General features: G+C 46.7%; 1 protein-coding gene across 5 annotated transcripts in view; it reads left to right on the forward strand.

Annotated features, from left to right (window-relative positions):
* cadm1a (cell adhesion molecule 1a) overlaps nucleotides 1-13,780 on the forward strand; it is a 225,607-nt gene that overhangs the window by 168,070 nt on the left and 43,757 nt on the right. For all 5 annotated transcript variants that reach the window (XM_023813576.2, XM_023813572.2, XM_023813575.2 and 2 more), the window contains 3 exons: nucleotides 5,188-5,334; nucleotides 11,477-11,629; nucleotides 12,306-12,443. In XM_023813576.2, the coding sequence (XP_023669344.1) occupies nucleotides 5,188-5,334; nucleotides 11,477-11,629; nucleotides 12,306-12,443 (438 nt within the window). The remainder of the gene's footprint in view (nucleotides 1-5,187; nucleotides 5,335-11,476; nucleotides 11,630-12,305; nucleotides 12,444-13,780) is intronic.

Here is a 13,780-nt window from a genome sequence, read left to right on the forward strand (position 1 = left end):
CTTTAATTAAACAGCTGCACTCAAAAAGAAAAGGGAACAAGTGTTTTGTTTTTTCTGGGTTAATAAAGTTCCATTTTTGGTGATGTATCTTTCTGGCTTTACATGAAGCGCTGTGTTTAAAGGTGTGGCCCTCAAACGAAAAACTGGTCCCTCAAAGGGCCCGACTGCTTAAGTACCTACTTAAACTCATATTAAAGAAAAGGTGTGAGACTGCTTAAAAGCATCTGCTATGTGACTGAATGAAAGGCTGCGAGTTCCCCATTAAACTATGCTAGACTTTAATTGTCCAGGGTCATCTTCACCGAGATATACATAAACAGCCATCCTCAGAAGTCAGGATAGAACGTCTCGCTGATGGAGTCCCTTAAAGCTCAGACTGAGCTGCCCTATATCTGTGTATCTGTGCTGTTACATCCTCTTCATATCCTACTTATGCTTATGGGATTTCTCTTGGTATCCATACAGTCGCTAATTGTTCCAACCCTTTGGGAGGCGTTCCAAATAGGTATATGTATTCCAAATATACACGCATGCGTATACGCGTGTTGAGTCTGTGTGCCTGTATTTCAAACTGACAGTCCCCCGAATCTCTAGGGTGGAGACTGTAGCATTATTATTATAACCACAAACCTAGGAGATATGATGGTGGCTGATTTAGTCATTTTTTAGTCATTTAGTCAATATATTCGTCAGAGTACTAACTATTTGGATACCATCTTATCATCATGGCTTCGGTTCGTTTACTGACTGCTTTTTCATGGCTTAACTAACTGAACTTCACTGAAGGAGTCAGATGCATTTGTTTGATTGACATGCTGGCTATATGGTGACATCACTAAGTCCCACCCACAGATCCGGTCCAGCCTCTTTGAGCCTGAAGAGAGCACCGTGGCTCAAACCATCTCTAATATGGGTTTGGACACGGTTCAGTTGCAGCATCAAATAAGCTGTAACAGAACCCTTCACACGGACCTAAACGTGGATCGATGCCTTCATTGAGCTACCATTTCTAATCTGTGTGAAGGTGCCTATATATATAGAGGTGTGTTGTGAATGGAGATCCTCTCTCAAATATGGATTTTAGGCCAGCCATGGTGTCCCAGTAACAGACTAGCTCTCCTTAGACAAATTCTCTGTTTATAGCCAGACAGAGCTGAGGCATGTAAGCAAAGTATCCAGCTGCCAAGTGTATTAATGTCAATATTATAGCATCTACAGTAACGTCTGGGTTGGTACTTACAGATGCCAGGAATGTATTAAATTCCCACATTTGTCGAATTTTGAACTCATACGCGGGCTTTTCAAGTGCCATTCTCCCACAAACCACAGAGCAGTACCGGAACGATTAAAGTCACGTCGTCGGTGACAAGCGTTTAGCCCTGTGAGTGTTTATTCCCCCCCCCCCCCCTTTAAGGCCCAGCCTGCTGCACTAACCTCGTATGCTGCGATATTTTGACTTTTCGTTCCCGGGCAGCCGGTGTTGATGGATGAGTCACGGGGATGATTATTATCGAATTAAGGATCGTTTACGTCGAGGCAGGAAGTGCGGCGTGGGCCTCGGGGGCCGCATGGCAGCGTGCCGAGCGCTTCAGCGGTTCAGGGACCCTTCCTCCTCTTTCAGCCTCAAGGACAAGCCTCCGCCTGGGGTCCTTGCCGATTCCCCTCCCACCCACCCAGCCCGCCTCTCCCCTCCCATCCCATCCATACCCCAGGGCCCTGATGTCATTTTGCTCCGCTACTCTGATACGGCTCTTGTCTAGGGGAGGGAGACAGCAAGACTAATTTAGCTACTCTTACTTTTAGCGCCACCACTAACTGCTTGAACCACCTTTAAAGGCGTGTCTCCCCTCCACTTCCTGCCCCATTCGGTAACACCTGTGACCCAGACCACTGCGGCCCCGTCTGTGTGCCCATGTGTCACTTGACCACCCACGGTGTGATTCTGAGCCGCTACTCGTCCATTGGCCTGTTTCCCCCCATAGGGGGGGCCGGGGGGGCCATTCCGCCCCACCCAGAAAGACATTTCCAAAGGAGCGGAGACGACGACAAGCCCTCTGCTTTCCTGCCTGGCCGTTGCAACCCCTCGGATGCATTAATCAGGTGGCTGCCGTCTGTGGCATGTTCCACTGATTTCAGTGCATTGCCCCTGCCTTGCTCCTGCCCCCGCCCACCCCAGACCCCCACTCGCTTTCAGCAAGACCTCGTTCAGTGTCCTCTGCTGCTCGTCAGTCTTTATTTATTTATCCAGCGGATTTCGTCTCTGTAGATTTCCTAAAAAGTTGGAAAATGGGGGCAGGGGGGCAGGTTGCAGGCCCTGCACGGTGAGGAGTTCAGGTGTTTGTCTGGTGAGGCGTAGGAAGCCACCGCGGTAGTCCCTGGGAAATGCAGCACAAATCTCACCTGCTCACCAGGGTTTGCGAATTCACCACCTTTAGGTTTTTTGATACTCCGGGAAGAGAAAGATCCAGAACTTGGTTTGCCTGCATTCCATCCACGGTGCTGCCTGTCACTGAATCATTCGCGGGTTAGCGGCGTGTTCTGAAAGGGCGGCAAGTCATAGTCCGTCCCGAAGGCCTTCTTCAATTTGTACGTCCTCATTTTGAGCGTGAAACTTTGAAACGTAGCAAAAAGCAATACGATTATATAGATTCTCACAGCTTCTTTAAGTAGGGAAGCGACCCATTAATTTGTTTTTAAGCTTCTTACAATGTATAACAAGTGATGCGCAGTATATTTTATTGAGTTATGTTATAATTAAATACAAGCATTCTTTAAATCTGAAAATGTAAAGGAAATAATTGGTATGGAAGGAGCACCCGTGAGAGGGACGTCCGGAAATGGATGCCGCAGGGCAGCTTTGGCGCAGTGAGGCCACGCTGTGCATTTGCTGAGATGAGGTCCCCGCTCGGAGATGCGGGAGGTCAATGGGACTGCCTTTTCTCTCGTCTTCGCGGTAAGCACCTGTCAGCAGTCGAGTGGCGTTGGGGGGAGGGTGGGGGTGAGTCCGCTGTCCATGGTGATGGCCCGATTTGCTGCTCGTTCGAGCGGATGTGTGGCGGACCGCCGGCGTTAGAGAAAGTATTAAAAAAAAAAAAAAAAATGTGTTTTGTGTGTTGTCCTCGTGCGAGACGGTCACGTTGGGGATTAATATATAACGTTTCTGTGCCAAATCGGCACTGCCGTTTGTTTCCAGCCGTAATCCAACACATCTCTCAAGATGGCGTGGCTGCATCGTCTGAGCAGCCCAGACACTTTCTGGAACAATTTCTCATTTCATATATGTTTTTGTCCTGTTAATTATTCATTGGCCGGCATCATGCATGGGGCCTCTGGGGTCCGCGGATGGGAGCGCCCCCCCTGCCCCCGGGGCAGATCTTGGTGGAGGGACGACCCCGGTAGTGGGGTCCGGGTACTGGGCCCCATGGTGTGTTCGCCGCTCCCGTCCTGGCGGCTGTCAGTCTGTAAAACCCACGTTCAGAGTCGGCAGGCGTCTGCAGATAAGCCCAAGGAAGACTCAGGCGGGCCAGGCCTGGATCTCCAACGCAGGGCTGTGCAGATCCTCCTATGGTGCCCCCCTGTCCGTCTATCTGTCTGTCTCTGTCTGCACGTAATGCAAACAAACATTCATCCCCTCCTCTCATCATTCACTCCATCCTCCAGTTTTTTTTTCTTTCTTACTGACAGGCTGTTTTAAATCACAGGAGGGAGGGTTCAGCTCACCCAGTAACTGTAGAGCTTCTAACAGCACACCGCCCCCTAGTGGCGATATCTTTGGGGAATGTAACTCAGAAGCGGGGGGCGTAATCGGGGGTAAAATAACTGTGCCAAAATAATTAAGTGACTGAAATAATTTCATTAAATGTATTTCCTTGATTGTGCTGAAAATCAGTTTATTGTGTATTTTTCACATTCTGATGTTTTTTTTAAAGGTAAGCTGCTGTTTCCTATAATTATATGGTTATAAATTTAAGAGTATGTATGTACTTGTTTGTTATGTACCTTCCTATTAGGCATCATGTACTGGTTTGTAGACATTAAGCTCTGTACATGCTGCTGCACGACTTTGGGACATTACCTTTCTAAAAATAAAATACTGGTGAAACTCTGGGAAATTAAGCAGGATTAAAAATGCATGCTGGTATATGTGTGTCACTGTGAAACCGGGGGGGGGGGGGGGGACCGCAGTGGCCATTAACCCCCTCCCCCAAGCTGAGCTCGCTCTCCCAGCATGCACCTGCAGTGATGTCCTGGGCTTCTCCTGTGTCTGGCTACAGGTGTTACCCCCCTTTGTGGGTGAAGCCGTGATACATTTCACCTTGATCTTGGGATTAGACCCAAAAGACTCGAGGATTTGCCTTGTGAGCTTTGGGTTTATTTTTTTTCTTTTTCTTTCTGTTCTTTTTTGTCTTTTTATTCCATTTTTTGCAAGCTGATCTAAGCTGGGTTAGCGCAGCTGTCGATCCGCTAGCCAGCAAAGTATTTGATTCCTCTCCCCCATTTAAAAATAATAGACTGCTTTATGTCAGTGTGTCACAGGTAACATATGCAGATCTGGATTTGAGGTGGACCGGCCCAGTGCTGCTCCGTTTATGCTATTGGTTCTCAAACTTTTTGTCTGGAGATCCCTGAATGAACAGTGGTCAAGTCTTGTTGCCTTCTTTTATGCATTTAAATTCCCTCCCATTTATTTGGTAAGCCCCCTTAAGGCAGGGGTGGCCAATCTTATCCACAAAGGGCCAGTGTGCATGCAGTTTTTTGGGATAACCTTTAGGTCAGCTGTTCAAACCCAGGTGTGAGGACTCTTCATCCAATCAGTCCTCTAATTAGTAATCTAATTAGGGAGTTGCAGCGAAAACCCGTATATGGAACTTCCCTCTCTGGATAAGATTGCCCACCCCTGTCCTAAGGGGTCGTACCCCACACTTTGGGAACTACTGATTACGAGCCATGTGGTGTTCATACCGTACAGAATCACGTAGAATGTTCTTGTTGCTTCCTGGGAGCAACGGAGACAAACATGGCCCATGTGTTCTTAACGATCAACATCACCATTAACACTGGAATCAGTAGTTTCATCAGCCATGGTGTTTCCCCAGCATCCCTCCCCCATGTCGCAAGTGTGTCTTGTTAAATTACCCAGACTGCCTACATTTTAATTGAGTATCTTTCTCTGTCTTCTGATCTCAGTCCAAAGCCAGAACCTCGTGACGGATAATGTCTCCGTAGTGGAGGGAGAGGTCGCAACCATCAGTTGCAGAATCAAGAACAATGACGATTCCGTCATCCAGCTCCTCAACCCCAACAGACAGACCATCTACTTCAAAGACGTCAGGCGTAAGTGCCACCTTTCCCCCCACCAGCACCTATGACCTCTTCACGCGGGTGAGCAATTATATTTCCAGGAGACGGTGAGATTAAAAAAATAAAAATAATAAAAGGAATCCTGGAAACCTCCAGCCACCATCAGAAGCGCTCTTATTTTTCATGGTCTGCCTTGATCTTCAGAGATCTGACCGGTTTCGGCGATTCCCTGCAGAAGCGTGACCATTTCGGTGTTCCTTTGCAGCTTGATCGATGGGGGGGGGTTATCCATGGAATCCCAGCATGCTTTTCTCTGGGGGATACTGTAACAGGAAGTGGGAGAAAGGGAGGTGAAATAAATAACTGCACCAAAGCTATTGCTGTAGCCTTTGCTGTAGCTTGATAGCCTGGTTTTTGTGTTTTTGGAGCTGGAGTTGGAGTGGGTTGGGCAAAGTGGTCCACTGAGGGGTGGAGCCAACATAGAGTTTTTAGGCCATTACCTGGGGGGGGGGGCATTTTGAATGTCCAGGGCCTCTGCCTAGGAATTGCCATGACGATCCTGGAAATCGGTTCATTTACCTCTCGTCAAAAGCATCTCCTCCAGTGCAATTGAATTCAGTTAATTTTTTTATATAGCGCCTTTCACAACCAAGTCTCCCCAAGGCACTTGACAAGACTGTCCGGCAATCCGGTAACTACGTTGTTTATGTAAAATGTTATGTGAAACAAAGACAAGGGGGAAGAGGGAGAGAAAGAATGCCGGAAGACAGCGAAGGAGAGGAACCAAATACTCACGATTAAAAAGAAAAAAAAACTTTTGGGGGGTCCAAGGTCCGCTGACTGGCCAACCCCCCCAGGCATGCTAACATCGCAGCTCTTTCAGCTCAACAAGTAAAGCATTGTGCTCATTATGTGAAGGTTGCGGGTCCAAATCCCATTGAGCACAAGTAAATTGTTACCTTTTCCTCTACTGCAAGTCGCTTTGGATAAAAGTGTCAGATAAATCAGTGAATGTGAATTATAGACACATTAAGTAATTAGGCAGGAGTTTATTTATTTGCTGTGATGTTGCAGGACGGTTATCATGGCGTCCGTTCGGACAGCCACTTGGTGAGCCATGTTACACGGCGAGTATCTCCTACTCCATCGTTTCGTTGTTGTGATATACTTAGGGGGCTGTGTCACCTGCTTCCTTTGCGGCAGGTAATTATCCCTCTTCTGCTTAAAAAAAACCTTGATGGGCTTGTTTGATGTGGCCTCTCCCAGTAATCAGAATTGATTGTGGTTATTTAGGATAAACAGCACATCCCCAGGGGACTCTCCGGGCCAAACCTATGACAGCATCCAATGAAACGCAGTGGGGGCGTGGCATAAGCAACTATTAGCCAGGGGGAGACTCAGCTGGACAGAGGCTGTTGTGGATCCAGGGAGTCGCCCAGGTTGCTTGTTTGTTTTTGTTTTGATTTGCTTTTGTTCGATTTGATTTTATTTTTACTTTGTTCAGGAAAAGTGAGAGGAAGGAATCATCCCATTTGGAAGAAATCATCCCTAAGTGAACAAGACAAATCAGTGGCATATTTACGTGCCTGTCGTAGATCTTCCTAATGCACCTTTTTTAAAACGTGTGCCCAAGGGCGTTCCCTGAACAAACAGTGCGCCGGTTATTCTAGACAGGCCTTGGAAATCCATGCGGGATAAGAAATTATATATAGAGAGATTACCAAAGGGAAAAAAAAACACTTAATATGATGGCTTGGCAAGCTTTCAATACGTCACACTGAAAACTGTGCGGTATTACCATTATATTAACAGTAGATTAGAACGGTGTGACGTCAAGCGAACAATGGGAATTGCAGGAGTAATAAGCATTCGGCACAGCCTTGTTCAAGTTTCTGCCAGAGATGAAAGCGGAAGAAAGCATCTTGGTTTTTTAGGAATTGGATGGAGGGCAGGAGGAGTTCATTGGGTGTTCATTCGATGTCCAGCTGACAGGCACCTGTTGCAGAAACTGCTCCTCTTCCCTCCTCCTTCCAGAAAATGGACGGAGATGGTTCATCTGCAAGGGTGCCCTTCCTCACGAGCGCTTTCTCCCCTCAACGCTGCCGATCCATTATCCTGTCCCACTGGCAATGCGCTGTGGATCCAGCCAATGGACTTTGACTTTGTTTTTCATCGTGTCTTTCTTCCCGGTGAATATTTTGGCACTTGTCGCTTTCTTACTGCCATTTTCACAGTTATTAAGCCTCAGTGGGTAACTCATCTTGGACTGCAACCCCATTTCCAAACAAGTTGGGACACTGTAAAATGTAAAAAAAAAAGAAACTGAATGCAATGATTTGCTAATCATATAAACCCATATTTAATTGAAAATAGAATAAATACAACATATTACATGTTGAAACTGAGAAATGTTATTGTTTTATGCCCAATTTCAATTTGAGCCCAGCAACACATTTCAAAAAAGTTGGGACAGGGGCTTGTTTACCACTGTGTTGCATCACCTCTTCTTTTAACAACATTCTGTAAATGTTTGGGAACTGAGGAGATCAGTTGCTGGAGTTTTGAAAGTGAAATGTTGTCCCATTCTTGCCTGATATAAGATTTCAACTGCTCAACAGTTCGGGGTCTCCTTTGTCATAATTTTCGTTTCATGATGTGCCAAACGTTTTCAGTGGGTGACAGGTCTGGATTGCAGGCTGGCCGGTCAGGCATCCGGACTCTGCTTCATCGGAGCCATGCTGTTGTAATATAGGCAGAATGCGGTTTGGGATTGTCTTGCTGAAATATACAAGGACTTCTCAGAAAAAGACTTTGTCTGGATGGCAGCATATGTTGCTCCAAAGCCTGTATATATTGTTCTGCATGAATGTTGCCTTCCCAGATGTGCAGTCTGGTATCTGAACCATCCACTGATAATAAGTTAGATGGTCCCTCTGCTCTTTAGCCCAGAGGCCACGGCGTCCATGATTTCCTAAAAGAATTCGAAATTTTGATTCATCAGATCACAGGGCAGTTTTCCATTTTTCCTCAGTCAATTTTAAATGACTCCTTGGTGCTCATGGTGGAATCATTCTGCCTTATTCCCCCAACAGCGGTGCCATGGCTGTCATGTGTCGCTTCTCCCTTCAAACCCCCCCCCCACCCCAAAGATGGCCATCTTTTTCACCATGCCCAGCCACATGTGGGTGTCCCCTCGCTCGCCAGGAGGGCCTGGCATTCAGACAGAGTGTCATTACGGAGAGGTACTCTCCGGAGGGGGATCATCCTGCCGTGTTAGTAACCTGTATTTTCTTCATTCCTGTCCCGTTCCCTTTGCCGCTGATTGGAACACCTGAAGACGGTTCTTAAAAATGACAACTGACTATTTGTCAAGTTGGCTCTGTCAAATCCGTGGTGGCGGCCCGGGCATTACGGACCGCTATGCAGCTTCTCTGTTCAAAACAATACAGGAAGCTGCTCTCACTGTCATTCAGCGCCATCCTCCTCCCTGTCACCACCTGTCTCTGTTCTTCGCTCATCCTTGGGCTGCTGCCCCCTCTCCTACTCTTGTCATTTCCGCCAAAACAGCCGCTGGATGCTGGCAACTCCCCGGCAGAAATGACGGCTCGTCACCGGACTTTTGGCGTTCAGATTCGCGCATCCGGTGGAAACCGCCTAGCCACCCCCACCCCCCCCCCCTTAATGGGGAGTATCATGCTGAACATGATCGTTAGCCGGCATTCAAACGGGCGGCTGCTCATCGTGGTTCAATTCGGCAGATGCTCAGGGGGTTGCTCACCTGAGACCTTCCTGCTGTGTTCTATACGTCACCATCAGCTGGATTTGTGCTCCGGGAAATATCTTCTTTTTAAACTTGAGAAATCTAGGAAATTGCTTTTCCCCTTTTTTTGTTTGTTTGCTTGTATGTGACAGCTGATGACAAACAAAAGTTTTCACTCCCTGTACATACATACATAAAGGAGTTTTATTTTTTTTTTATTTATTTTTTTTAAGTAAACAGCCGGTGTTAAATTCAGCTCTTCCCACAGCGGCTTCTGAAGCTTACTGTGCCAGACCCTCCAGGACGTGCATTTCTGATGAATGGGGGTGGATTCAGCTTTTCTTCATGCCACTAGCGCTCGTTCCATTAAACCTGACATTTCGGTTATTAGTGTTTTTATAATGATTTAATTATTCTCATTATTTGCACCAGGCTTCAGTCACAATAGATTACAAACGGCATCGTCTCCTTAGTTTTTTTTCCCCCTCCTTTTTGGTTTTAATCCCTCCGCATCTTCCAATCAGTAAATTGAATTAAATCGTTAGCCGCGACCACCCTTACCATGACAGCCGGTGCCAGCTTTCACGCCGCACGCCGTAATTAGCCCAATGCTATTCCCGCATGGCACAATCACCATGGCTCCGCTAATGCTAATCAGCTAACCTAAGCCCTGCCATCACTTCCCAACCAGCTCCAGGCTCCTCCTCACCTATCACTTCCATTGCCTAAGTTTCAGTTGATTATATAAAGCTGCTAATTCAGTTAGTACCACGGCACTGTTGAATTCCGGCATCTGATTGGTCAGTAGGGCGTTGATTTATGTTCTGTAACTGCACACATAGTACCAGCCAGATGAATCACAGTAGTAAATAACAGCACGATTATAATCTTTAATTCTGACTGAAGTTACTCAAAATTACAGAAGGATAACGCGATTTAAAATGAACAGAAACTAAACAGAAATGTTTAATCAGTGGCGGAAAGTAATTCTAATAAACGTGTGTTTAGCCCATAAACATGAAAGTAATGTCTTTATGTACAAACATCCAGCCAAATGTGTCGTTACCGTGGCATAAATGGGTTAATGCACTCCAGGCTGTGCATTGTATGTTTTTGAACGCGCTCTGCTTCTCATCAGGTGGTTCTTTGGCTCCGCAGCCATGCGTTTACGAACGTATAATGCACAGCTTGTCGTGCATTAACCTTTACTTATTAAACCACCAGTCTGAGAAGGGAAATGGAATTATATGTAAGCCGGATTTGTAGCTACCCATTTGTCTGGCCTGGTCCATCTCACGGAACAACGGGGTGTGACCCATTCCTGAGGGTGTGCACCTAATGACGAGGCCCAGTCCGCCTCTGAGGTGTGACCAGGATTGGGACAACAGGAGCGCTGGCTATAGCTTAAAGCTGATTGGCCCCGCACTGCCCCAAACCCCTGTCACTCACTGATTCAAAAAATATCATTGGTACATAAAAAGTTTGGTCCTTCTGTATAAATTATGGCCCCTGTTATATCCCCCCCCCCCCCCACCTAAAAATAATCCTTGGGCATGACAGTGGCGGGGAGACCAGAGGGAGGAGACAACTTCCACATTCTCAGCCTCCATAAAGGACTAAATTATCCATTTCTCTCCAGTATTTTTTTCTTTCCGTCTGGCTGACTCTTTCCGCCCCCCCCCCCCCTCCCCACGCCTTGTGTGCGTGTCTGTCTGTCTTTTTTTGAGGGTGGGGGGGGGAATAAAGACCATCGCAGTCCAGCTGGGGGGGAAATGGCGCACTTAGATCAGCTTACCGCCTGGCTGTGCGTTTTAAGAGAACTCTAGCCCCGGAACACGTCTCCCCAAGGAGGAGATATTCATTTAATTCTTTTGTTTATTTATTTATTTGCACCCGCTGCCTTTGAACCGCGCAGACGCCGGTGAGAGGGGATGCGGGCCGGAAAGCTTTCAGTGCCGCGGATTGTATGCGTCGATCAGAATTCAATTTATTGGGGGGAGGTGGGCTTTCATCTCTCCTGGGCTTTCACGCTGCTTGCCGTCCTCGGACGAAAAACAAGGCTAATGGACTCATCATTATTCTGTTTGGGGGTTGTGGATGGGGGAGAGGCAGTCCAAAAAAGTGTATAATTTTAGAAGTATATCACCAGTTCATCTCCTAATTATGAGCGAAGCCATGAAGAGTAGCTGGTATTGGACAACTTCCTTCTTTTGGGGTTGGGGTGGTGTCTTCATGAGAGGTTTCTGTTTCGTTTGAGTTCACTATGTTTGTATGATTATGATGATGAATTTGGGTAAATGTGAATTCAGTTTATGTCTTTGTTTAGCTGTTTGATGGGATGGGGGGACAGTAACTGTGAGGCCTTCAAGGGAGGCCAATGCATCAAACTCCGTTTCTGTGTCCTTGTTCCCTCAGCCTTGAAGGACAGCCGCTTTCAGCTGGTCAACTTCTCGGACAATGAGCTGCGGGTGTCCCTGTCCAACGTGTCACTGTCGGACGAGGGCCGCTACGTGTGCCAGCTTTACACTGACCCTCCCCAGGAAGCCTATGCCGACATCACTGTCCTGGGTAAGGCGCCACTCTTAAGCTATCTAGGTGGGCACGTGTTCCAGCAACCCCTGGAGCAGTTGGGTTTAATGGTCAAGGGCCCAACAGTGATACAATAGCCATGGGATTCAAACTGGTGACCTTCTGCCCAGAAATTCCTATTGATTCTAATTGACTTCTACCCCATAGAACCAGACACTACCATCTCCCATTGCACATTTACTTCAAGAACCTTAAGACTGAACTCAGTTCATTTTATACATATAGTCAGATGTTTAGCTTGGAAGGCTAGGGTTGGACATCCGTGCCCATGTTTCAAAGGTTGTGGGTTTTAAATTTTTTAAGCAGTCATATCACTGTTGGGCCTTTGAGTAAGACCCTTAATCCCACTCCCTGCTCTCTGGCCCCAACACTTGCTCTCATCTGTATATACATGTGTGTGTTTGTCTTTTCTGGAAAGCAACATGGGAAATGCAGAAGCAACCCTGTAATACAACCCCGTGCCGCTAGTCTCTGGTGCCTGCTGTCAGACTCTAACTCATCACATGTCAAGTTGGACAACATGTAATTGTCTGGAATCTCGAACACGCAGTGGCAAGAAATAAACAAACAAATAAAAAAAACAACAGAGACGGAATGCCACCTCTCGGTCCCCACAATGGCGATCCCACTAATCCTACCTCTTGTTTGATGTTAGTCCCACCAGGCAATCCAATCATCGAATCCCGAGAGGACATTGTCAGCGAAGGGAACGAGACCGAGATGATCTGCACTGCCATGGGCAGCAAGCCCGCTTCCACCATCCGATGGATGAAGGGAGACAAGGAGCTACAAGGTTCGTTCGCAAAGGGCACGAGCTCCTGACGCTGTTACGTTTGGTGTGAGGATTCCTTGTTTGTTTCCGTGATTGGCTAAGTGGGCGTGGTCTGTAATTATCCTGGTGATAGCATGGAACGTCTGAGTTAGGAAGCAGGACTTGCTGCCCGTATCACCATCCCGCATGTGTTCTGGTTCTGACGGAAGAGTCTGAGTGACGGGGGCATCGCACAACTGGCACCTTTCATTGGGTCATTCGCTCATAAGGACAGAAGAGACGGGCATTAAATGGCATCCCTGTGTGGATTTGTGAGTTATGAATTTTCCAAACAATTACAAAAGGCCACGCGTCTTTGTCCCTCGCTGTCCTTAGTTCTTTCACGGTGGAGACAGATCATTTGGCTACTTTTCATACTAAATGTTTTTATATTGTGCTTTAATAATCCATAATAAAGTTTACAATACAGAACTATCTGCAAGGTATCTAAACTGCTTAGTACAGTAATTAAAGGCATCTTACAATATGGCTGGACAGAGTAGCCTAAACTGTCTAAGTGAATATGGTGATATAGGATCAGCGTCAAGTCAAAAAAGACAGTGAAGGAGACAGCAAAGTAGAGGCCACTGCTGATGTAGTACCTGGGTCCAGTAGACTTTCCACAGTTTTTGCTTTAAAGGATTTCAAAAGTGTGAAATATTTGCTAAGAGCCTCCACTCGCCAGATTTGCCCCAAACGGTAACCAAGAGTGATTTTCCCAGTCAGCTACGGAACAGGAGCTGACTGTCGGCTGTGATCTCGGCGTTTTTAGCGGATGGTCAGACCACACTTGCCATCAGGTATCGGTCTGAACGAGAGGCATCCGAAAGGCAGGCGCGGGGAGTTTGAGCGGCTTACGGCTGGAGAGACTGCATTCCTGGCATTGCAACTCTGGGGCTCACAAACTAAATTGCTTTTGGCCTGGGTGGATTTACTTTTAATTAAGTATTCTCTTCATTCTGTTGAATTATTGTTAGTATAGTCATTTTTTTTTCTTTATCAAATAGCATTTTAAGGTTTCCCCCCAGTTTCCTGGGACTGAAAACCCCGTTGTTTTAATTGCCAAACTCTGCCCGCCCCCCCCCCGTTCTACAGGTAGTTTGGTTTAGCCCTTCCCTCCTTTGTTTTGATCCATTGTGTTTTTCTGCGATTTATTCATATTTAAGCCAGAATTTAAATGAAATTTGAGAAATGGAGGACAGATTGCATGACAGGTCTTTAAATCTCTCCGTACATGGTGAGTGGTCTGAATTTAGAAACGCAAGACTTTAAGTCTCCCAGCTTATGAAATAAAGGCAAGAGAGATTTTTGTGATCTGG

This window comes from Paramormyrops kingsleyae, chromosome 18, assembly GCF_048594095.1.
Source record: "Paramormyrops kingsleyae isolate MSU_618 chromosome 18, PKINGS_0.4, whole genome shotgun sequence".
NCBI classification, from domain to species: Eukaryota; Metazoa; Chordata; class Actinopteri; order Osteoglossiformes; family Mormyridae; genus Paramormyrops; species Paramormyrops kingsleyae.